Here is a 25,855-nt window from a genome sequence, read left to right on the forward strand (position 1 = left end):
CTAAAACTTTCAACTATACACTTAAGTCCCAGCATCTAATATTTCGAACTTTATTTGGTACAATTTTATCATATAATTAATATTTCAAACCCTTACACTCCGATGTTGTCTATGAGGTGTCATCAAAAGTCACCACTCTAAATTTAAAAAGTTCGGATACTTACTAATTATTATTAACCACATTTTTGAGAATTTTAAAAAATTTATAAAAATACTGTATTGTCTACTTTAAATAATATAGTGTTTGTATTAATTCTAACAGCATTTTAAAGTACTCGGTGTGAAAAGAGTTAAGACATTTTTTTTTCCTTTTGTATATTTTCACAAAACGATTGTTTGTGTGAAAATATAACTAGATATACCTTAATTAATTGGAATTTTTAAATTTTAAGAAATTAGATTCAAGAAGCCATTCAGATAGTTTTATAGTATATAAAACTCCTTGATTCTAGTTGATTTCTTTTGAAGTTAAAATGTGAAGAAATATACAATAAAAATATTCAACAATAAGCAAAAAAATGCTAAAAATAAAAATTTATCATGTTTTATATAACTAAGAGGCTCCACCTTCTGCTCGCTCCAATCTCCTACCCCAGAAATTGATCCCTATTTCTTGTTGTTTATTTTTTCTTAAACGTCAATAGTTTTCAAAAAATACAAAACATATTGGATTCAAAATATATTATTATTTTAGCCTAATGTTAATCGTAATGAAATAGATGATTACCTACATTTGCAAAATAATCCTCGGTACTTGAAAAAAAAACTGACGTAAAAAATACAGATTGTGAGATATAATAAGAAGAAATAAATGAGAAGTTATTTTATTCGTTGAAGGGACATAACAATTCAAATAGGGAACGGATTCTATTGCCATTCACTCCGTTTTTTTTCTCTCAAAAATTTTCCTATGAATGTTAAAATTTATATCTGGCAATATGTAATCGTTCCCTTTCTCTCTCTCCCTCGCTACTTTTGATTGACATCTACTCAAAAATTTATTTTCCCCTCACGAGATCTTTATTTCATTGTTTTATAAAAACAATGAAATGAAGAACTCGTGAGGGAAAAATAATTTTTTTTACAACAATGGATGAATAGTCAACATTTAAAGTTTTAAAGCAAAAAAAAACCCACTTAAATTTGCAATAATTTGCAAGCAAATGGGAATTTCAGAAGAAAAAAAATAATAAAACTCTTGTAAAAATTATGATACAGAATGGCCCCATAAGAATATCAAATTTCAACTCATTAGTTGCATTTCAGCGAACAGTCGATCTGCCAACATGGATTTTGTTTACTTCAAGTTTAACAGTTAATAATTCCTGAACTAACCAATGAATTGTAAATTGTTTTATTTCATCGCATTTTTTGTATATTTTCTTCAAATCATAATAATTTCAAGTTTCTAAGTCTTATAGATTTTAAGCAGTAAAGCAAAATGTAACATAAAACGAAAAAAATGAGGAATTTTTTTTAAATTTTAAAATCAATAAAATTGCAATAATTCACAAATAAATTAGAACTTCGGAACATAAATTCTGTGTTAGGTTTATAAACAAATGTATATCTTCCTGCATGCCAAATTGCAATTCTGCCTTTGCATTTCTGGCGTCAGTAGAGCTATTCATATTGTATTTTTTCAACAAATTGTCAGTTAATAATTCTCGAATCAGTTAATAATTCTTATTGAATGTTAATTTTTTTATTCCATCGTTATTGCCACGACTAATTTCAACAAATAGGGCATACTATAAACCGAACCGATAAACACTATACTAACTAATAAACACAAGCTATGCTCACTGCCGAGTTCCGCAATCTATTCTGCATTTCGACACTGAGGAGGATTCTTCTTCACAGGATGACTGCTTTTCTACCATTATTTATCTTTTTTCACGCTCTTTATGTATAGTGGGGCTTTGAGCAGAACTCCTCCAGAGTGAAAGTCTGGGGCTGTCTGCTGCTATTGTAACAAGCGGGGGCACGTTTCTAATGGGGGTGAAATGGAAGAAAGAAGGTGTCGATTGGTTTACTCACGACAGCCTGTGCTAAGATTAAGACAAAACTATTCACCCTACACCCCTATTCGAAGTGACCTTTCCTCGTAACCATAGTACCCGCCACGACGCGAGACGGGAGTCTGGAGGAGTTCTCCTGAAAGCCGCACTATAGCAGCACAATGTATTCTATCTTCATTGGAGTAAAGCAGTGTTTCCCAAAGTGTGGTACGCGTACCCCCAGGGGTACGGGAACAGTTCAGCGGGGGTACGCGTTCTTATACGAAATATCTTGCAACAAACGAAAATTTCAAAGAATTTTATTTAAAAGTAAAGCTATCCATGAAAATTTGTGATTATGTATTTTTCTATTGGCAATTTCTTGCAGAGTTAACAGTTAATAATTAGTAGTATCAACAACCATTGTGAATTTAACTTTTGTGCAATTTTTGTATAGTAAAAGTTTGTAATAAATTCTACTCAGTTTGATTATTTTTATAAAATATAATTTTGATCCTTCTTGAAAAATAAACATGATGAGTGTACTTTAACGTCATTCTGACTGCAAATGCAAAATATGCATCCAGTTTCAGCAGAAAAAGTTGTGAAATATATTTTGCCTTTTCCAACTTCATATTTAAGTGAAGTCGCTTCTTCAGTATTCGTGGATATTAATTCGCAAAAATGAAATAGATTATTGGTAATGGTAGATTATTGATAAAGAAATAGTTCTCAGACTAAAATTGACCACAAGAGAACCAAAATATGATGAACTGTTATCAGAGCAAAAACAATATCATCCTTCTCACTGATGCAAATAAACTTATTAGCAAAACTTTATACCAAAAAATAAAAATAAACATATTTTTAAAAAAATGCATTAATTTTTTTATTAGTGGTACACAGCGTTACGAAATACTTCGAAGGGGTACACAAAAGTCATAAGTTTGGGAAACACTGGAGTAAAGGAACACATTGCAATATTTAAAGAAAATTTGAAACTTGATCAAAACACTTTAAAATTTGGAACTAAGTATCTCAATAATTAAAGCCGTGAAAATAATCTTTAAATCACAACTAAAAAGAAATAACACAATATAAAAAGGGTGTGGTTTTTATTATTTTGTGAAAAAATGTCTACACTACTCAGTCATATAAGCAATCCATTAGGAAAAAAGTGTTAAAAAATCTCATATAAAACAATAAAAGGGAATTTATTTATTTGGATGATCAATAAAATGAGTTATAACCAGGTAATGTCTTTGTAACTTCTTCTTCTGTTTCCTTGCTGTTTTTCTTCTTTAATTTTGGAGCAGCTTTAGATGAACTGCCACAGGTCACAGCATACTTGATTTCTTTCATCAAAAGTTTAAACACAGACTCCTGCAAAATTATGCAAGACAAATTTTAATTCAAAAAGTTCTTGCTTTGAAAGTTAAATTATAATGATACCCTCAAACAAAATATTGCAATTCAGTTTTTATTTTCCTGAATATTAAAAAGGGGGGAGAAAAAAGAAATTTTTGCTTTCAAATTCAATAGAAAATTTAGAATCGGAAATCGTTAACATAGTAGAAAAGAATAACGTAAGGGATAACATGAGAAGATAATAATAAAGATTAAGGAGAAAATAAGAATTAAATAGGAATCTTTAACACAGAAAATATTAAATCATTAAACTCATCAAAAAAAAATTTAAGATTTTTGGATATATAATATAATTCTGTTTTTTTCTGTTTCTGTTAGATTCTCTTTTGAAGAGGTCAAATAAGTTTTAAAACGTATGACTCTCAAGAAAGAAAACAGTGAGAGTGATGGGAAATATTTTTAGTGAATAGGTATTTTATTTTATTTTATTTTATAACCGCCGTTGAACAGTTGACCCAATTGCTACAATTTACGTCTACTAATGTTCCGTAGCCTTGTAATTCTGAACCCAATCCAAGAGACAAGGGAACTTCTGAATCAAATAATGGGAGACATTTCGCCTTTGTGGAGGACATTTTGATGGAACTAACCCGCATGTAGAAGAAAACGATGAAAACCTTCCACGTTTAGCCTGGCGGCAAAGAGACTCTAACTCATGATCCGTCTACCACTGAAGGTATTTCACGTCAGCACTGTAGTCGGTGGAAGCCAATTTGTATCGACCAGCAATCGCTGAGATAGGAACCCGGGTCACCTCATTGGAAGGCGAACGCTCTATCATCGCTCAGTGAATAGGGATTATGATTTATGCACTCAAAAATGGTGTTAAAAACGATTCCAGTTTTATTGCATAGATAAAATTCGAAAACTTTCAAATAGGAAAGCCGATTGATTTTTTTTTATAGAAACACAATCTTTACAATAAAATTCCTAAAATGAAATGCAAGCGATCTTTTTAGAAAAAAATGCGACACTTGGCTTTTGTCAAACGTCACCCATTTTCGGGACTACTAACGAGAAAAGAGTACGGTACAAACATGTTACAAACAAAAAAGAAACTGTGGTTATGTCACACATGTGATGACGGATATGTCAAGCAATTTTAAGATCAACAAATGCCATTTTTGTAATTTTTTCGATGTTTTTAAAGGTATTAAACAACACTATCTTTCAGTTAGCGGTTACAAATAATGGCAACGTGAGACGAAATTATTTTTTAACATCATTCTTGATCGCATACAGGGTAACAAAAAAATATAGGGATAATTTTTGAATGTTTTTATTTCCAAAATTTATTACAGAAATTCAGCGATGCTTCTCAATATGTCGACCTCCAGCATAGTAGATTTGTCTACAACGCTTCGGCCATGATTTTAAAGCCCGCAAAATGATTTTCTGGGGGATTTTCTTCACCTCTTCTCTAATAGCTCTTTGAAGGTCTCTCAATGTAGAAATTCTTCTCTTATTCAGTTTGTTTTTCAGATGTCCCCATAGGAAATAGTTGCATGGTGTAGCATCAGGACTGTTTGGAATCCATTGTTCTGGTCTCAGGAATTGCACTTGCTGATCTGTTAGGAATTTCTGGGTGACCTTAGATGCATGCGATGGGGCAGAGTCCTGATGGAACACAGCATCCCCATTAGGGTACAATCTGCAGTAATCATCCTTAAGAAAGGGCTTTAGTATCTTGTGTATGTAATACTCAGAATTTATTTTGGCCCCAGGTTTCACAAACCGAGGTTTGGTCACACCATGGGCGGATATGCCCATCCAAACCATTGCGCCTTTAGGATGAGACACCGTGGCTGATGGTGTCAAGTCTCGCCTGTTCTGCCCTCGGCTCAGATATTGAACTTTAGATTTAGCATTGATATCAGATAGATAGATCCAAGCTTCATCAGTTGTAATGAACTTTCGCCATCTGTCCTTACAGAGAAGCTTGTAGAGAGGCCATAAGCGTTGCCTCCTAATCTGCACCGATCTCTCACTTAAATGATGACATTTAGGTTTTTTATGGCATTTTTTCTTCAACTTTTGTTTTAGTTGATAGCTTACAACTTGCTGACTCCCGTTAAGAGCTTTAGCCATGCTTGTCTGTGTTGGAGGATCCGGTTTTGATGTCATCTTATCAAGCTTCTGCAAATCTGATTTCTTCAATTTGCTTGACCGTCCACTTCTTTTTGGTTTTGCATTATTTTGCATCGATCCAAGTTTTGAATTCTTGATGCGACTGATATGGCTGAGTGAAATCGCAATACCTTTCTTTTTAAAATGGGTTTCTATAATTTTGTGGCTCCATCGAAGTTCTAAAAATGCTTGTACTTGACCAATTAGCTTTTTGTCAAATTTCTTCAAAGGCATTTTTGTGATTTTATTAAATAGCATTGCAATTGAAAGTCTAATAGCAGAGCTTTATATCAGTATGCTATATATGTAATTAGGTTTTAAAACTTTAGTGGTAGATAACCACAAAAATGATCCCTATACTTTTTTGTTACCCTGTAGATCATAATGATTATTTCCAAAATTTATTAAATTCTTTTAAACGCATAACTGCAAAGTTATTTTATAATCATCCTGTATCATTTTCCATGCATATTTCAGTTGCAAGAACAAGAAGAATTGATGATTTTTATCTTATTACTTAGACGATCCAAGCAGCTATCACCCTATCTCGCTGACAAATATTTTATCCAAGGTTACGGAAAAAATGATTACGTCTCGTCTAAACTGGTACCTTGAATCTCATAATCTTCTAACTCCAACTCAGGCTGGATTTAGGAAAAGTCAATCTACAAACCAACAAGTTACTTTTTTAAGTCAGTCCATTAAAGATGCTCTTGATCAGAGAAGCTCTATTCTAGCTGTTCTCGTGGACTTCGCGGGTGCTTTCGATAGTGTCTGGAGGCTCAAATGTATCAAAAAATTGCAGACCTTGGGTGTGTGCAGCAGTATGCTATCCAGGATTAAGAACTTCCTTTCACAGCTTTTCTGTGCCACTCATTTCGATAGCTCCATGTCTAGCTTCAAACAATGCGAAACTGGCTTTCCCCAGGGTATAGTGATTAGCCCCACATTATTCAATATCTATATTAATGACCTCTCTGACATATTGAATGATGATAGACTGACTAATACAGCCCTTTTTCCAGATGACCTTGTTATTTGGTTATGCGCACCAAAAAAGGACCAATCCAGATTAAATATCACCCTAAATTTGACTCTTGAAAGACTCGTTTATTGGTATATGGATAGCAATATAACTGTAAACTTAAAGAAAACTTCTAGACAATTTTTTACTTTAAATAGGCAACCTTTCACTCCCCGCCTTGTTTTTAAGGATACTACTTTGCAACATAACGATGTTTCAACTTATCTGGGCTGCATCTTTGATTGTAAACTTAAATGAAACAGACATGTTGAGCATGTCATAACAAAGGCAAAGAAGAGACTCCCTATTCTTAAGAGACTGGCAGGAGTCAAATGGGGTTGCGGAAGAGATACTTTAAACTCAACTTACAAGATATATATTCTACCGATTTTGAATTATTGCAATGAAGTGTTGATCTCAGCTTCAGATGGAGTCTTAAAACTCCTTGATACCTTTCAAAATCAGGTATTGCTCACGATTACAGGAGGAGTTAAAACTACCGCCTTTGCTACCCTACTTGCCATGCAATTACTTTGTGATAAACAACCGTTGACTGATTTAATTAAAAATAATGCAGTTATCCTGTATACTAGACTAATTATACTTCCTTATAATTCATTTTGGCGAGAATGCGACTGTGGCAAGACTCGTAATTTGAAGACTCAAAAAGACTTCATCCAGTGTGTTCGTAAGAATACCCAATATAATGTAGTCAAAAATGCGCCATACGAACTGCTGTTTTTAGCAAATCCATTAGAATATATGATTCTCGATCTCAGATTGGACTTAGTTTTGGATGTACGGAAACGTGCCACAAGCCCTAATGCACTCCGTGCTGTTGCCATGGAAACCACCAATATCCGTTTTCCCTCTTATGAATAGCTTCACGTCTACACTGACGGATCTCTCTTGGATTTCTCGCAGGGTGCTGGCGCTGGTATTTTTAGTGAAACCTTTTCCTTTTATCTACATGCTGGGTAATTTTCAACTCACTTTGACGGAGAGCTCAAAGTCATCCATGTTGCTCTTCAACAACTTGCTGTTCGTCTTACCCTGCCGGAGATTCTACTTCTGCCATTCAGGCTTTGTCAAGCAGCTCAGAAAATAGTTGTTCCCTTGTTTTGAGCTGTAGAGAACTCCTGAAGAGGATTCAGGGAAGTGTTGCATTTCAATGGGTCCCATCCCATTGTGGTCTTCGAGGGAACGAAATGGCTGACTTTTTGACCAAAAATGGAACTTATATTCTTCAGAGATCGTGTAGAGATCTGTCCTTCCATTCCGCTGAACTTGAAATAAAAAGAATCTTCAAACAATCATTCCATTGTTTGACATCTCACGCTGCTACAGATAAGTCCTGGAATGTGCTCTGGGGAACTCACAGTGTTACGGATTCACCCAGTGCTACTGCAGTAGCCATGTTTAAACTTTTGACCGGACATGATTGTCTACGTTCTCATTTATTTCACCTTACTTTATCAGGATGTCTTTTATGTAACTCCTGACAAGCCATGACTACTGAGCATTTCAACAGTTGCTCTGCACTAAAAGACTTTGACAGTTTTGCTAAAAAGTACTGAAGAGCTAGAAGCTAGCATTTGATTAATAATAAATCTTATTATTGATGATTTCGATTATAAATTGAACTGTCGAAGTTTGAACTCAAGTCCGGTGAAACCTTTTTCTTTTTTATGTGGCAAAAATAAGTCAGAACAATCCTTTAAATATAGAACAAAATTACTTTTTTTCTCTTTAATTTCTTCACTATTTGTTATTTGCTGCAGAATAATCCATAATTGAAGTTTTTAGCATATTATGAAGTAAAAATAGTTTTTTGGAATAATTCACCCTTTTGCTCCTAAACATTTACAGATTTGTAAGTGTTTGAATATTTCGATTATTTTATTAAGTTCACTAATATGTATCAAAAAGTGCAATGACTTAAGAACTGTTATTTCGTTATTTACTAAACCTAAGTGATACAATTTTAAATAACCCTATCATATCTTACATTATTTACCTGAGATGTTTTTTGTAGTTTTCTCTGGAACCATAAAAATTCCACAACTCCCATGCAAGCTGATAAACATATTCCCATTAACATGACCAAGAATACGCCTCCTACATTTCCCAGACCAAGTTCAGTTACAGAACCGGAACTGCTGACGACGCAACTTCCGCCACCCTTTTTCTGCTTCCACCAACGCTCCTTGAAGGTGTGAAGTTTTCCTTCCTCTGTAAGCTTCAAAACCCCTTTCGAGAGCCAATCTCTTAATTTGTGTCTGTCTAAAATATAAAAACGAAAATAATAAAATCTTTAGTTGATGTTTGTTTAAAAGGTTAAATAACAATGAACCTTTCTCACTGCATGCGGAAAATTCGCTTAAGATCAATGAGGACCTGATATGGGGAAATTCAATTTCCAGAAAAAAATTCTCCAGTCATCCTGTTCGTCTTTTCGGCTTTATTTTCGCAAGCAGTGAGAATGGTCCCTAGTAGGCTCGCGACCAGCTACGTATGAGGTAAAGTGTACCATCGGTACGCTGACCAAACGCCTTTGAATCTAGAGGATAAACCTCGATTTTCATTAATTGTTTCAACTTTTAAACTCTTTGAGGACGGAAAATATTCCCAAATTTTAACATGAGTCCTCAAATGGTCTCGGTGTTTTCTGAAGAAAAAAATCTCTATATATACATATATATTATTCTTAAGAGACTNAATTCATTTTATTAATAACACTAAAATATATATATATATATATATATATATATATATATATTAATGATGTTTCAGTAACTATTCACACATTAATTAATTAGGTAAAGTCAGATGGACTGATTTTAATCAGCGTAAATAGTATGAGGCAGACTTTTCCAATTGGCCAAGCAAAAAAAAAATACCTGATACATTTGTACTTTGGCCAAGCAGAACAAAAATGCCTGCAAGTTTCTCAATAAGCCAGCGACATACATACTGGCCCCTAAAACCCCAGTTTCACTTTTTCAATATTTATTTCCTTCTTAATTCAGAAATTTGAATAATTTTAAAATGAAAGATGCAAATTGAAAATTCTAAGTAAGCAAATACTAAGATATGGACCAAGCAGATATGGTTACGCACTGAATGCAAAATATGTGTTTTCATTATTTTGGGGGCTTTTTTTCGTGGTCGTTCCAAATTATGAACATAGCTACGAATTTTTTTTATCCCACAGTGGACTGATCATAAAGACACGGTTCAGAGAAGAACATCGAAGTCCATCATCACTGGTTGCGGTCAGTAAGTGGGATGGTGACCACTTTGATCAGCCAGCGCAGGGACCAAGAGTGCGCAGTATTGGTCCTCGTTAAACTGTTCTACCCTAAAGTGTTCGACTTCGCTCATAGGTCGTCGGGCTACTTGTATAGGATGCTATGCTTGTATAGGATGCATGTATAGGATGCAAAGCAGGGGATGGCTCCCCTGATTTGGTAGCCGCAATTTTGATCCTCTGCAGAGGATCAAAATTGCGATGGGAAGTCTTCGGATCATCCTCAGGGATGTTACCCAGACAGTCGCCAATAGTTCATAGTGCCGCTCTAGTGCGACGTAAATAAAATACCTACTAACCTTCCCGAATTTTTTTAATGATCGATAAACAAAAGGACGTAATGAGGTGGAGCTGTGAGAGAGAGTCTAGATCCCAAAGGCATTCAGTTGAAAATATATGGCTAAGGTGTTGTTTAAAGAATACTATGTTCATCGGTTCACAATTACTTAACTTTAAGTATGATAAACATCAAACTTAGATCTCAAAACATACCTTTCTTTATGGCGATTCCATATGATTTAGAGTCCAGGGGACTTCCAACTTGAGTAAGATTACATTCTCTTTCAGTTTTATATTCAATTGACGTAACTTCCATCAAATATGCGTAGTTGCCCTCTTTTACTTTTCGAATGCCCTCGTCATTGCTCTTTACCATAACTTCAGCGTGATGTTTTTTCATAAACTCATTCATCTTTTTATATGTAGTCAAATTAGCATCCTATACAAGCAAAATTAAAAATAAAATAAATTCCGTTTCTCAAAGCAAGTTATTTTGTTTTAAATCCTCATTTTTACTCATTTACATACGCTCGTTATTATATTATTATGTTCAAAATAAATAAGCATTTTATCAATACACAATTTTTAGATAAGGGAGTAACAGAGTCTGGATGTGATTATGAACTAAGCTGAAAATAATAATAATATTCATGTGGAAAATTTACGTATACACGATATTTTTTATCATTTACGTCTGAAAATGCGTTTTTATTTTAATACCATTGAGTCAAACTATTCAGTTTAAAATATGTTGACCTATTATTACATGAATAACATAAGGGACTGCAAAGGGCCAATTGCATCATTGCAATTATTACCTTATTCAATTTATCCAGAAGTATAAGTTTTATACAAATTAAGCTGTATCGAATTAATATTTATTTTTAGTAAATCAAATTATTTAAACTTCAAAATTTATGTGCTAGAAATTACTTTAATGTGGAATGAAATTTTTTCTGCACTATTCAAACTGTTAAAACTGCCATTCTAAAATTACGGTAAAATGACCGGCAGCAGTCTGACCATCCAATTAACCGTAAAGTTTACGGTTAGGAACATTTCTTACTCTTTATAAGTTTGAAATCGTTTACAATTGGAATCAATTACAAATTGGTATCGTTTACAAATCGTGAATACAAAACTGTAGGTTTCGTAACAGTTTACAAACATCATGGTTTCAAAACCGTAATAATAATATTTAACAGAATGCTGGAGGTAGGTCATATTAGACCTATTAGGCATTGGAGTTAGGTGATGGTTAAGTTGCGTTTTTCAAGTGAACTTTGGGATAGGACTTAATTAGTTTATTTAGTTGGGCAATACATCGTTAGAGATGGGAAATACTGGAATATTTTGTATTCTGTGGTGCTACCATCTACACGAGAATGAGAGTTTCATATTCTAACAGTCCAGTCACCAATTGTGACATGAAGGGCACTGGAAACACCTTGTGTGTTGAATGAATGAAGAAAATGTTGTGGTGTAAACCCTGGGATTCGAACCCCTGTGCAACCGTTCATAAGATTGACAGCTAAGCTTTTTAGGCTAAAGTTTGCCCCAATCATCTCTTTTAAGTTTTCCCCAAGCTTAGCTTTTGAGGCTAAAGTTTGCCCCAAGCATTTCTTTTAAGTTTTCCCCAATCTTAGCTTTTGAGGCTAGAGTTTGCCCCAAGCATTTCTTTTAAGTTTCCCCCAATCTTAGCTTTTGAGGCTAAAGTTTGCCCCAAGCATTTCTTTTAAGTTTCCCCCAATCTTAGCTTTTGAGGCTAAAGTTTGCCCCAAGCATTTCTTTTAAGTTTTCCCCAAGCTTAGCTTTTGAGGCTAAAGTTTGCCCCAAGGTGCAAAGAACTGAGTGGTTTCATAATGTTTACTACACATTTAAAATATTATCATACTTTCGCAGATGTGTTAGGCATCCGATAATGGAAAATAAAAATATGAATTCGTAATCCTTATCACACATAGCTTAATTTCCTACTTTCGAAAAACGTGCTCTCGATTCTCATTGGCTGTGGGCCTTGTCGGGGAGAAAAATTTTCTTTCCTGTTCTTTGACTGATTTAGGTGAAAACAGTTAATAAATGATTTTTCTTATAATTAGCATTTTCAGAACTATTTTTATGGACATTTTCAGAACTATTTTTATGGTTATTTGACTCTTTAGTTGAATATGGTTAAATAAATTGTTATTTAGTAATTATTCCGAGAGAAATTAAAAAAATGTCGGTGATGCATCGCCGAAATAGGAAAACAGTATTTTTACACGTAACATATAATGCAGTTTTAAATTTATAATTCATTTGATTGTAATGATACGCTTGATTGAACTCAACCAGTTTAAGCAAAAGGGATATAAAGGTACTCCAAAAAGGATTAGTTAAGAACATAATAAAAAAATTCCACTGCTTCAAAAGTATTTTAATTACACAAAGAGCATAATTTTAATTGAATAAGTCTAATAATGATGTATTGAAAATTTGTACCTTAAAAAATCTGTGCGTTGAACCATCTTCAAGACAGCCGTACTTAATCTTCTCCTGGTTTGCCAACTCATTGGCGTTATTGATTGGAGATACTAATTTTTGAACCGTTAAAAATGACGCAAGATTAGCAGTATAAGATGATATCATGATGAGACAGAAAAAATACCAAATACTTGTAACTGCGCGAGTTGACATGGCTCTGAAATTGTAATTTAAATGAAAGCATTAATACATACGGCATTTAAAAAAAAAACTCTAAATAATATGAAATACCTATTTTTTTTCTTCTCACTTTTTTCAGGGGAACTATCCATCTTATATTGAATGTATACATCGAAAATTCCGAATGCCAGATACGGATAAATGGCCATAATCCGGGTTAAGCTTTTGATGGTCCAAAAAGTATTTAAGTGGTCAAATAATTTGTGAGGCATAAATACCCATAAACAAACTTAGGAAATATTTTCGAAAGATGATTCAGCGGTACCAAACTTGACGCCATAAAGTTACCCCATGTTGTGGAATTAGGGCATCTTTAAAATCTTGAAAGGAGCCACCATTTTTTTTATATCAAGGATTTTTTTTTGAAAAAAAAACAATTTGCCTCGCCAAAACACTTTATTAGGCGTTATAATCGCAAAACGAAACTATTTTGAAAAATTGTTTAAAATGAAGATCTTGAGATACACATATGTCAGATCGAAAAGGGAAAAATAGAAGTTCCTAATATTTTAAAATACATTACTAAGTACATCGAAATTAACGTATTCTCCATCCATTACTTTGGGGGAACTCCATAGGGTGGAATCAAGTTTGGGTGTGGGAATCGAATTTTGTAGTTATAATTTGAATTTTTCACAGTTTAACACACTGTTTCAGTTGCAAATTTTGTAAATTTTTCGAACTTATATTTTTTAAATTTTTCAACCAATGTTAATTATAACAGCGAATATTATATGCCATTATATCAGCGAAAATAAACAGGTAGATTTGAACAAAAATGTGCGTCTTTTTGAATGATAAAACATGCACAATTTTTTCTTAATTTGTGTTCGACACAAAATTTTGAATTATTTTTAGGACATGATCTAAAATTTCTAACAATGGTTTAGTATAACGAACGTTATTTAATGGACTTTTCAGTGAGAACTGAAAACGAAAGTGAACAATGCCAACTGACATTTCGCATAACTTTTGGCTGGTCTGAATAGGGCTTAATCTACCAAGCTAATCTGAATCGAGATCAGTATGAGAAGAATCTCAGCTAAAAACCGGCGAAGTACATAAAGTTGGCGATACACTGTTTAGCCTTCTTGTTTACTTCCGCTATCAGTTCACGTTGAATAGAGTACAGTTTGTCTATATAAAGAACTCCCCCAGTCATTCGTCTGGAACAGTGACTATGGTAACAAGTTTTAACTATTCCAAGTAGGAGTGTTAGATCCTCGTTAAAGACAGGTTTAGGTTCGCGTCAGCGAAAGGGAAACAGCGAAGAAATAAGCACCCTTCTTTGAAATGCGCTATTTCTTGTTTCCACAGCAGCAGACGGCCTCAGATTTCATGGCGTGGGGAGTTCTTTCCATAGACAAACTGTATAGCATCATATCAGTTATGAAAATCTTACGTAGGAGCAATATCTGATCCTTGCTGCATAAGTGATCCAATAGCAAACCACATGCTATTTAAAAGACTGAACACATTCTCTTCCACTTGATCATTTTGTCGACATGGGTGTGGATTAGCCCATTCATACGGACTCAGTCTTCCCACCAAAAAATAGCTGATACTGATGAATGTGTAAGCTGCCATCACAAGGACCCATACACCTCCTGAAAACGGTGAAAGAAAGGAAAACAAGGATGTGACCTTTTCCGTGGGTTTCTTGAAAAGTATTCCAATTCCTGTCTGCATAAATGGGTGAGTAAAATCCACTACTGCTAGCCTGCTTGTTGTAATTGTAAAATCAGCGATTGCTAGGTCAGCCTCCTGAAATAAAGAAAAATACTGTCAGTGAGTTATACAAATTATCTGATTCAAATTATTGCCTACCTCTGAGCGTATTGAGCAGTTTCAAGTTTGTGAAAAATATAAGTTTTTTTTTTAAGCAATTGCGCTCTCCTTTTCATATCAAAAAAAATTTTGATTTAAACTTTCTCGAAAACTTGTAATCACCGTAATTTGAACACCATCTTAAGTTCGTTAATAATTCATTAAAAACAAGGAAACTATTTCTCTATTATTTGATTGATGAAACTAACATTTAAACAGAATTTCTCCAAAATAATTTTTTTTAAAATCTTATATCTTATATCTTAAATCTATAAATCTTAAATCTAATAAAAGCTATAAATCTTAAATCTAATTTCTTAATTTTTGTATTTCAATTGCATAAATTCCTGCATCTAATTTCTAGCGTTTTTTATTTCATCAATTTGTATTTCAACTGCGTAAAGATGTTCACGTAAACAGAATTATCCGCAATTCACTCCCTTATTTACGAACTTCTTGCCGAATAGGGAGACTTGAAAACTCACTGGTGAGTAAGGTAGGATAATAAAAAAAAAATATTTAATCAACAAGATTCTGGGTTTTACCTTGCAGGTGTTCTAAAAATCAGCTTCCAACTGCTTTTGATATCCCTCATGATGAAACAGGTTTTGTTGTTTCTAACATCACCATTTATGTTAATGAGTCCAAAGGTTTCGATAAGGCTTTTTTTCCATACCTATATACTAATTTGAAATTACTGATGTGTTAACTTAAACTTTTTACTCCTTTTTTTATTAGAATTGAAACTAAAGCAGTTTCTTTATACAACTAACATAAGTTTATATTTTATTTCGTTTTCTTTAACAAGAGAGGCATACTTGCTTGTAACCACAATGTGTAATTATTGATAATCAGATTAATCAAGATAGTAACCAGGCCAGTGTCATTACTCGATTTTTACCACGGTGATTTTTTTAAAGGATTGAATTATTCTTGTTCTATATTAATAACATGAACCACATTAATTGTTTGTAAAAAGATTTCAATCCTGATGTTGATGGCATTGTTCCTGAATAAAAATTATAAATTTACTAAATATAGACATCAGAGTATCGTGTTTTACATAACATTTTGTATCTAACATTATTTCTCTCTTGATAAATGAAGTTCTCAAAAGCATTTTTTAAGCAGAATTTTTTAAGCAGAATTTTTTAATACGGTTTGCACAAAGTTGTAGCTGGAATTTTGCTAGATAAAAAAAATGCACTGAAGAGCCAAAAAGACTGGTACAGGCATGAGTATGCAAATAAAGGGGTATGGAGCCAATCAAAGTACAGCGCTGCGATCGGCAACGCGTATATTAGAGAACGAGTGTCCAGCACAGTTCTTAGATCGGTTACTGCTGCTACAATGCCAGGTTATACAGATTTAAGTGAGTTTGAACGTGGTGTTATAGTCGGCGCACGGGAGATGGGACATAGCATCTCCGAGATAGCAATGAAATTTGGATTTTCACGTACGACCATTTCACGAGTATACCGTGAGTATCGGAAATCCACCAAAATCCCCAGACATGAACATTATTGAACATATTTGGGATGCCTTGCAACGTGGTGTTCAGAAGATATCCCCACCCCCTCTTACACCCAGCCCTGCAGGATTCATGGTGTCAATTATATTCTTCATGGTGTCAATTATAACTTCACACATTGATCGAATCCATGCCACGTCATGTTGCGGCACTTCTGCGTGCTCGCGGGAACCCTACACGATATTAGGCAGGTATAACAGTTTTTTTGGCTCTTCAGTATATATCCATTTTGTGACATGATTGTAATTATTTATTTCATGAAATGCCTTAGATGCATTAGATACTTACACCTCTCATTACCCTTCCAATCATTCCACTCCATTCTTTTGTGACTGCGTCTTGGGAACCGTAATTGGACTTGTTTTTCTCTTGCACCACGTGCACTTCGTAGGTGAAGCGCAATTTCGCAGAGAGAGCTTCAAGCAAATCCATAGCAAAGCCTTCATATCGATCATTTCCAACCTTCTTCTCAGATGACTCTGCATACATTGTGTAGGGATCGACCTATGTGAGTATAAATTGCAACTATCAATTAATATTCTATCCATGGTATTGGATTATCACGGGGTGTGACTATTAAATACCAACACTGATCTTTTAAATCTTGAAAACATTATGGGAATTACATACTCATTTAATATGCTTTGAAGTAACCTCCACCTTCAGCAATGCATTACTGTACAGCAATGTATTACTGTACAGCAACGTATTACTGTACGACAACGTATTACTGTACAGCAATGTATTACTGTGCTTGGAGAAAGTTCCAAAAATCACTTTTAGCCCTTTGACGCAGATGGACACCGGTGACCAATTTATATATTTTCTTGACACTTTCATTACAAGCAAATATATATTTTACGGCAGGCACTGAACTTTCGTTCTTCGCCTAGGAAGATGCCGGAGGTGTTACTCATTTAACGTTACCCAGTGGGCACCTGTGAACCTAAGTCATGGAGGCGAGCAACATTACCCACGCCACGCTGCCACATACCCGTTTATAGGGTGGGCCACATTCACACATCACACAATCGAGAACACACACAGAGAGAAACATCCATGCCCTGAGCGGGATTCGAACCCGCAACCATTGGCTTCACAGTCAGGCACACTGACCGCTCGTCCATCTGGCCGGCGCTTTTTAATTATAAAAATTGTCTAATAGTTGCTGAAAAAATCTGTTGGATTATTGGAATTATATTTGTACTGAAATATAAAATCTAAAAAAAGTAGTTAGAAATTTTCTTTCCACTCATATTCAAAAATTTTTAAATAATTGAATTTGAAAATTAAGGAAATTTTACTGATAAATAGCTGTTTCTCTTAGATCTAAATTAATGCAAATAACAGGAAATTTTTAAAAAAATTATTCCAAAATTTATTTCTTACATTTATTAAATTTTTTTTACAGGAATTGAAAAAAAAACTATTATAAATCCTTGAAAAAATTTAAGTAATCAGCTTTTTCAGAATGCATTTTCGCTTCCAGTGTAAAGAAAATAAGGATATAGCTCATAATAGGTTTTACAGTTTGAGAAATTATATTTTTTTTATAGCTACTTTGAAATTTACATAATTTGTAATGCAATATTCGTTTCTCATACTCACAATGACTGTTGCAACTTTGAAATGCGAGTTTTCCAAATCAGTATACTCAAAATCAGAAGATTCAGGCGACGTCACATTTATTCCTTTGTCTGGCAAAATATAACCAATCTACAAAAATAAATAAAGAACTAATTATGACAGTATTCTGCACTGTTAAAAAAATTCTGTAAAAATATAGAAAAGGTGTCCTAATACAGAAAGGTGTCTATCTGCAAGTTTGCAAAATCTAGGAAAGGTTTCTTTGTATGAAAAAGTGTCTTAATAATTCCAAAAATCTGCAAAATCTAGTAAAGATGACCTAATGATTCCTTCAACCTGCAAAATCTAGATAAGGTGTCATAACAATTCTGCAAAATCTAGTAAAGCTGAAATTGTCTATTAATTCTGAAAATTTGAAAAATCTTGGGAAAATATCCTAATATGGAATAGTACCAAGATATATATATATATATATATATATATATTTAATATATATACAGCGGCCTAGGCCAATAGGCCCATACGCCAAATACAATGAATCATTTAAAAGGTCAACAGACCCTTATATAAATAAAATACAAAAATTATATGTATATATACAATACAAAACTTATTAACCCTCATATAAATAGAATACAAAAATTATATATATATATAATACAAAAATTGTGAACCCTGAGACAACCAGTAAAAACTGAGTGAGCTGTGAGCCAGAGCTGGTGGAACCCTTAATACAAGACAAAAAATCTAACAATTCACCAAAAACCGCCGTAAATACAGCTCATAAAACCGCCAAAAGGTGAAAGGATAAAATGACATAAATGAATATAGTGCTAAAATTGAAAAGTTAAAACTAAGACAAAATCACAGATGTATACACTTGCCAATAGGGCATTGAAAGGATCCAGCCAATCAAGCCAGCTTGAATCCTGCTGGTGGAACCAAAATAGTGAGGGTGAAGTAGTAACAGGTAGTTAAAATGAAGAACAACAAGTAAAGCAGAGTAAATTCAATTAAAGTACAAAAAAACAGAGGACAAAATACCAATAGATACTAAAAGGTAAGAGTTAAAAGGGGTGTATAACAATCTAAAAACCATGTATAAAATACAATCGCAATGTAAAATACCAAATGTATTAAAATCCAAAGGTTGTNCCGAACAAGCTGGCTAACAATATCCTATATATATTTGGAAACACCATCAATGCTCGCAATAAAGCACAAGCTCCTATTTTCTGACTGTCATTTTCCAACAACCTTCGCAAGTGTTTTAGATGGTCTTAGTTTGAGTCCACCATCTTCTATTACTACAATAAGAGTCATAAAACGACGTGACGTCAAGCGCGTATTCTGAATTTTTAAATTATTTTAATCTTATTTATGAATTTTAAGTTTGTATTTACTTCAAGTTTTAGTCTTATGTTTGGTATTGTACTCCTTGTTGCTCTTTTTATTTCAGTTTTCTGCTATACCTGTAGCAAATATTTGATGCCAAGTTTAACTAAAGCGCCTTATGTATAAATTGTAAATGAATGTGAATTGTATTTATTAAATATGTTTATTCACCAAGTTACTCATTTAACTAGTATCACTTATTAGGCACTTTTTTTTCTACAATATTTGGGTATAAACGTTTCTTATATTAGAAATTCTAACTGAAATGATTAACGAAACACTCTTCGTTCAACCACATAATGATCTTGGATTAATGATTAGAGTAATATTTTCTAATATATCTTAATTCATTCCGCTCTTTAAAAGTTAAAATACATAAATTTCGCATTCAAAAGTGTTTTAATAATTTCTTTCCATTTGTATTTTCCAACCAAGAGCTTTTTTAATTTTTCGTCTTGTATTTACAGTAAGTAATGTAACTGTTATGCGTAAATTTAATTTTTCTTTCGTTTTTTTTTTCAGTAAATAAATAAAATTCCAATACCTAAATATTTATTTCATAAGTTTTAAAGTTAATTTTTAAACAAATTAAATTAAAGATTTAAGAAAAATATTTTACCTTTTTCAGACCTTGTTGCGTAACGTACATCACGTCCAAACTCACCGCTGATCTGAAACCTTCCGGATCAAATTCAATCAGTCCGGAGAGTCCAGTTGTCTTTCCCTATAAAGACAAAGCAATAATAAATGTTTGTGAAATTTTTGTTTAAATTTAATAGCAATTCATTTTAATTTCCAGTGTAAAAACTTTAAAAACGAGCAAAAGCCTTGTAAAACACGATTTCTTTTACAAAATTGAAGTTAAATAAATTTGGCAAAGCATAATTTTTTTTCTCCTATTCTGAAAAAAATAGAATATAATATCCTGTAAAATTTAGAAAGTGATCCGAAATTAAAAATGTATGATTTCGTTATATAACGTAAAGAGTCACAGTGGTTCAGGAGATATGGCACTAGCCTCCTAACGAAGTAAACCATGATAGAATCCCAGCTATAGCTGCGATTCGAATTCTGCACCCAACTTACACCGATGACAGTGCTGGCGTAAACTATCCTCAGTGTTAGACGGATCATGGGTTAGAGTCCACTTGCCGTCAGTCTACCCGTGCATGTTTTCGTGGTTTTCCTCGCCATGCAACGCAAATGAGTGTTAGTTCCATCAAAGTCCTCCACGAAGGCAAATTTCTCCCACTACTTGATCCCTTGTCTTCTGGATTGGGTTCAAAACTTCAAAGCTACGAAGTTGTACATTAACAATAATAGTAAACCCAAAATTGGGTCAGATATTCAACGACGGATATTAGATACATGGAAAAATATACAACATAAAAGCATAATGATTTAATACAGCTTTTTGTTATTGGTGCCTTTTTGTTATCCCACATTAATTTCCATACTTTTTGACTGTCACCGCATAAAACTAATAAAAGTCATTAAGGTATTGATTTGATATAAAATATTTTATATCCCTTACTTAGAACTACCTGTAATATTTATTTAATATGTATACCATTTTATTAATATATACCAATATTATTATATATCTCTATACCTGTTATATTTATTTTTTCATTTTCCTTTTCCCTACTGTTATTCCATTTTTGATTTTGATTGTTTTCAAAACTTGGAGTTAAAAACCTCATAATTGTTTCTATATTACAACTTAATTCTGTGAAATTACCTTATTACGCTATAATTTGCTATAAACTTAGTTAAGTTTGTGTAGAGTGTAACTACCACGACAATAATTCAATTTCAATTCCCTATAAAACTTGTTATATCTAGCCATCTGTGTTCTCATTTGAGAAATGACGGTTGACCTTGTCTTTATACTAGTTCCACAGATGTGTAAACTTATTGAAAGTCTTTCAAATATTATTTTTAGTGCATATTACATTAATGTACTATATATTAAAAAGAATCGTTAAATGATTTAAGATCTTTGCGATCAGCTTCATGCATAATGTGGTGCATGCACAAATTTGATACATCAACATGTTTGTGAAGTGAAAATTCTGAATTACGAATCTAAACTAACAAAATTTGTAAAAATGTGCTTTTAATTTAAAATATTTTAAAAAATTATAACTAAGTAAAATTATATATGTCCACTAATGGATCTCAATAGAAGCATAAAGGAAATGTTTTGATGTGAGGAATGATGATGGCATAAGCGCAACAAAGCAGAATTTTTTTAGTACATATATTTCATGAAGTTAATTTCAACTTTGGTAGAAAAAACTGCCTAATACCAAAAAGAAAACAATTATTGTGACGCAATCATCGGGATTGGTGAGCAGCAGCCAATAGAAAGCTTAGCTCCTTAGTTTGAAATAGATTCTAAACTATTCAATTTTGAAATTAACTGAAAAGCTGCTCATTTCTGAAAAATGATATTCATGTTGTTATTTCTTTCATTATTATTATTATTATTATTAACTTATTCAATTAGTTTTGAAAATACAGCTCACATGGTTGTTATTTTGTTTTTCTGAAACTCTTATTTATACGAGTACTATTCATTTCCGAAACAGATCCTCGTAGTTATTTTAGTTCATTTCCTAAAATTTCTTAATAAAGATAAATTTAATTAAAATAGTTTTTTCTGACGATCATTCTCGAACTATTTATATCTAAAATTCGTGTTCATAGTAATAACAGCTCCTATCTGAAACACATGTCAATTTATGCTTGTTCATTTTTTTAAAATTCATTCAAAATCTATTAATTTCTTAATTTATGTTCATCAATACGTTAAGTCATTTCAAACTCTTATTCAAAAACTGTTCATTCTCAATAAAATCACACATCATACATAAACATCATAAAGATATTGAATTTATTCAAAAACTATAGATTCATGAAACTTTATTTGAAGAAAAAATTGCATCATAAAATGGCCATGAGAATGTCCCAAAGCTTGATCAAGAAAGAGGGCATCACCTTAAGCTTTATTCAGAAGTTCCCTTATCTTCAGACTTAAGTTCAAAAGTATAAGAGTTAAGTGTTAAACATTGGCAACAGCAAAAAATATGGATCGGCTGCTGAACTCCCAATGTTAAATAAAGTTTTAAGTTATAGATATTTCTTTTTCTTTTAAGCCATATGAAAATCACGTTGTGATCAATTATGAAAATAGTGATGCAAGAACTATTTCTATATAACTAATGTTTATAATTTTTTATTGATAATTAATCTTACTTAATACTTTGAATCAAAATTTACTCATAAATAAAAGATGCTTACATTTTTCATGAAATTGAATAAACTTGTTCCGTCTATGCCTTTATTCATAAGGTTACAAGAAATGGGTGGAAAAACTGCAATGTTTTTGGCACTATCCATTTGTTCAAGGGCATAAGCAAGTCTTTTCACACTGTCATACATCAATACTGATTCTGTCTAATGAAAAGCATAACAATTAGAATAAATTGAGACAGTATCAAGAAATAAAAGCAAAAGATATTTAAAGCAATCAAAAGTGTCAATAATTAAGACTCTCTTAATCGGATTTTAAACATTAAGAGACGAAATTTTTGCGATTTAAAGGCTTTCTATTAGGGCATAAAATGTATGTAGTTAAAGAAAGGCGTGTGGACAACACGTAACAGAATAGTATCGCTCTTTCTAGATGGATGGATCAATAACAGGCATTAACATGGTACAAGTTGAAGAAATTATTCAAGATCATCCGCATGTAACTTTTCGTAACATCGCGTCAAAGCTAGTTTTGAAACTATGTCACAGTGCAATGCATTTTTCTGATGAGATGTAAAGTTTCAAATTGTGCTCCTGCTGGTATCCGAACAATATCCGAACAAGCTGGCTAACAATATCCGAAAAGTAGATATCCGCAATCTCAAGTTTCTTCAACGATACCATTCTAAGAGACAACTATTAATTGACCACATCGATACTGAGCACGAAACTTGGCTCCGTCAATTCGTTCCCACATCCAAGAGACTCACTATAGAGTGTAATTGTATCATCTGAGATAAATACCAGAAATAAAGCACCTTGCAATTTCTTTATTTCTGGATCTCCGATTTTCCAGAGGATCACCAACGAGAAGGAAGTTTAAGGTTACACGCTCTGCCGTTAAAGATACGATGAACATATTCCGGGTTAAATGCGGTGTTATACTGATTAAGTATCTGGAATGACATCATACTGTTGCCGTCGATCATTATGGTGCCACTTTGACAAAGTTACATGAAGCAAAACACTATGGGATGCTGAGTGAGGCAAAATTGAACAAAAGCTTATGTTGATCAATGTTGACTTCAGACAGTACTTTGAAAACAGCTGCCAAGATCTGTCTCCAATGTCAAGGACTGACCATGAAGGGTTCAATAGTCTATCTTGTATTCCGATAAATGTCTGACGAGTTCTTATAATTATTTATAAAGTGACCACATCGTTATTGAGGACAAAATTGGATTCGTCAAATTGTTCCTACAACCAAGAAACTCACTATAGAGTGTAAGCATCTGTGCTACAACTGAGCTATGACACCTTGAAGCGCTTCATTTTTGAAGCTCCAATATTCCTAAGGATTAACAACAAGAAAGAGTTACGTTAAATTTACGACTTCTGTCATTAAAGATATGATAAACATATTCCGGGTTAAATGCGATGTTATATTGATTAAGTATCTGGAACGTCATCATGCCGTTGACGTCGATTATTAACTCAAACAAACATTCTAAGGCCATTTTGACAAAGTTAAATGAAGCAAAACAGTTGAGTGAAGCAAAATTAAGCAAAAGTTTAGGTTGATCAATGTTGTCTTCAGACAGAACTTTGAATACAGCTGCCGAGAACTGACTTCACTAGCAAGGACCGACCAAGATGGGTTAAACACTTGATCCAGTATTACGATAAATGTCTGAATAGTTTGGATAATTGTTTATAAAGTGATAAACAAAAATACCTATTGATTTCATATTTTATTTTTTTTGTACTGGAAATAAAGAATTTATTTTTAAGGGGAAAGTTTTGGGAAAATTTTTTCTCATTCTCTTCTTTAAGATAACTAAGATTCGTTTGATGAAAGCCGTCAATTTAAGAAATCTTCCCCTCCTGATTACTAAGTAATGAGCATATCTAGGAAAAAAATACTCCCAGACAAACAATGTGTTGTGAATGCTTTTATTAAAAATAACTAGGTAGTCACAGAAAGTCTTTATTTTAGCAGCATATTCAAAGGCAAAAGGTTAGATCTCTAAGACGCAAGCAGTTTTAATGTGTGTTATTAGGTTCTACAGATTTTGTAGATTTCGCAAATTAAAAGTTTTAATCTACATTATCTGAAACATTCTAATTTTTTTCTTTTTCTCGCTTTAGCTTTTTTTTTATTCAAAAAAATAACATTTTTAAAACGAATTTCGTTTATTCACTGCAGAAAAATCATAATTTGCATAGGGGTGCAACGAACGAAACGAAAACGAAACGAAAGTCAGATTTCGTGAGTGATATCACATTAACGACAAACACTAATCAATTGAGCTAATCAATTTGACTCATTAAGCACCTTGTGCCTGTTAACTTCAAGGCAATTCACGAAGACCCAATCATTATATTGAAAATTATTCAGGCAGTTAGATTTTTATTTTGCCAACTCTAAATATTAATAACGCGCTCAACACCTTTTTCCATTTGAAAAATATATTAAGGTTTTGTAATAGAAAACAGACGCTTCCTGTAAAAAATCACTAAAAAATTAACTATTTAGTAAAATAAACAAGGCTCAAATCAATCTACCGTGAAATTTTACGTGCCTTCAAATATAAAAAAAAAAACAAAGATTCAGGAAAGAAGAAACAAAAAAGAACAACGAGTAAATTCCTTAGCTAATTTTCGCAAATTCACAAAAATTTCACTTGCAAATTTCTTCAACAAATACTACCGTTTTATGTGTATTAAAATATGTTAACAAAAAAGTTACACTGTAAATGGTATGATAATACTTCAGTATTAAATAAAACGTTTAGCACGATAGTACAATATGCAATTTCGTTTATATGTTACATTTAGTAAAAGATGATGAATAGAAGATTAGAGTAAGTCATATGCATCTCATTCAAACACGTAGTATGAATGCATGAAGTGTAATATCTTACAGAACATGATATGTGACCTTGAGCGTCCTCAGGGGTGGTTGTTCCCTCCGTCTGACCAATCTTTCATTCACCTCTTCCAGAAGCAATTGGAATTCTTTGGATTCTTCTTGGACTAACCTCAGGCCAGTAATATTGGTCTTACTGTATTGAAAGTCATCCAAATCAATAGTGTGTAGATCCTGCGAAGACAAATTTGAATTGACTAAAAAACTCTGTATCTCTAAAAAAAATATAATAAATATGATTTTTTTTTACTTTTTTATGTTCTTGCGAATATCCCGATTGGAACAAAATCAGGAAACGATAATGCAAGTGAGAAAAAGAATAGTAGAATACTGCACTATGGACAGCGTGAAAACGGGTTCAAGACAAAAAGCACTTCAAAATCAAGAATTTTTTTTATTTTATTTATAAAATCAATATAAAATATATGTATATATATATATATATATAAGTATATAT

At 32.8% G+C, this 25,855-nt stretch overlaps 1 protein-coding gene across 1 annotated transcript in view; it reads right to left on the minus strand.

Moving 5' to 3' along the window:
• Positions 1-3,098: 3,098 nt before the first annotated feature.
• The window catches only part of LOC107436152 (glutamate receptor ionotropic, kainate 2-like), a 38,059-nt gene continuing 15,302 nt past the window's right edge, over positions 3,099-25,855 (minus strand). The window contains exons 6-15 of the mRNA XM_043040314.2: positions 25,411-25,572; positions 22,518-22,673; positions 19,831-19,935; positions 17,838-17,945; positions 16,518-16,733; positions 14,274-14,635; positions 12,650-12,848; positions 10,382-10,607; positions 8,597-8,862; positions 3,099-3,383 (exon numbers count right to left, since the gene is read on the minus strand). Coding sequence (XP_042896248.1) covers positions 3,231-3,383; positions 8,597-8,862; positions 10,382-10,607; positions 12,650-12,848; positions 14,274-14,635; positions 16,518-16,733; positions 17,838-17,945; positions 19,831-19,935; positions 22,518-22,673; positions 25,411-25,572 — 1,953 coding nt within the window. The 3' untranslated portion in view covers positions 3,099-3,230. The remainder of the gene's footprint in view (positions 3,384-8,596; positions 8,863-10,381; positions 10,608-12,649; positions 12,849-14,273; positions 14,636-16,517; positions 16,734-17,837; positions 17,946-19,830; positions 19,936-22,517; positions 22,674-25,410; positions 25,573-25,855) is intronic.

Source organism: Parasteatoda tepidariorum, chromosome 5 (assembly GCF_043381705.1).
Source record: "Parasteatoda tepidariorum isolate YZ-2023 chromosome 5, CAS_Ptep_4.0, whole genome shotgun sequence".
Lineage (NCBI taxonomy): Eukaryota > Metazoa > Arthropoda > Arachnida > Araneae > Theridiidae > Parasteatoda > Parasteatoda tepidariorum.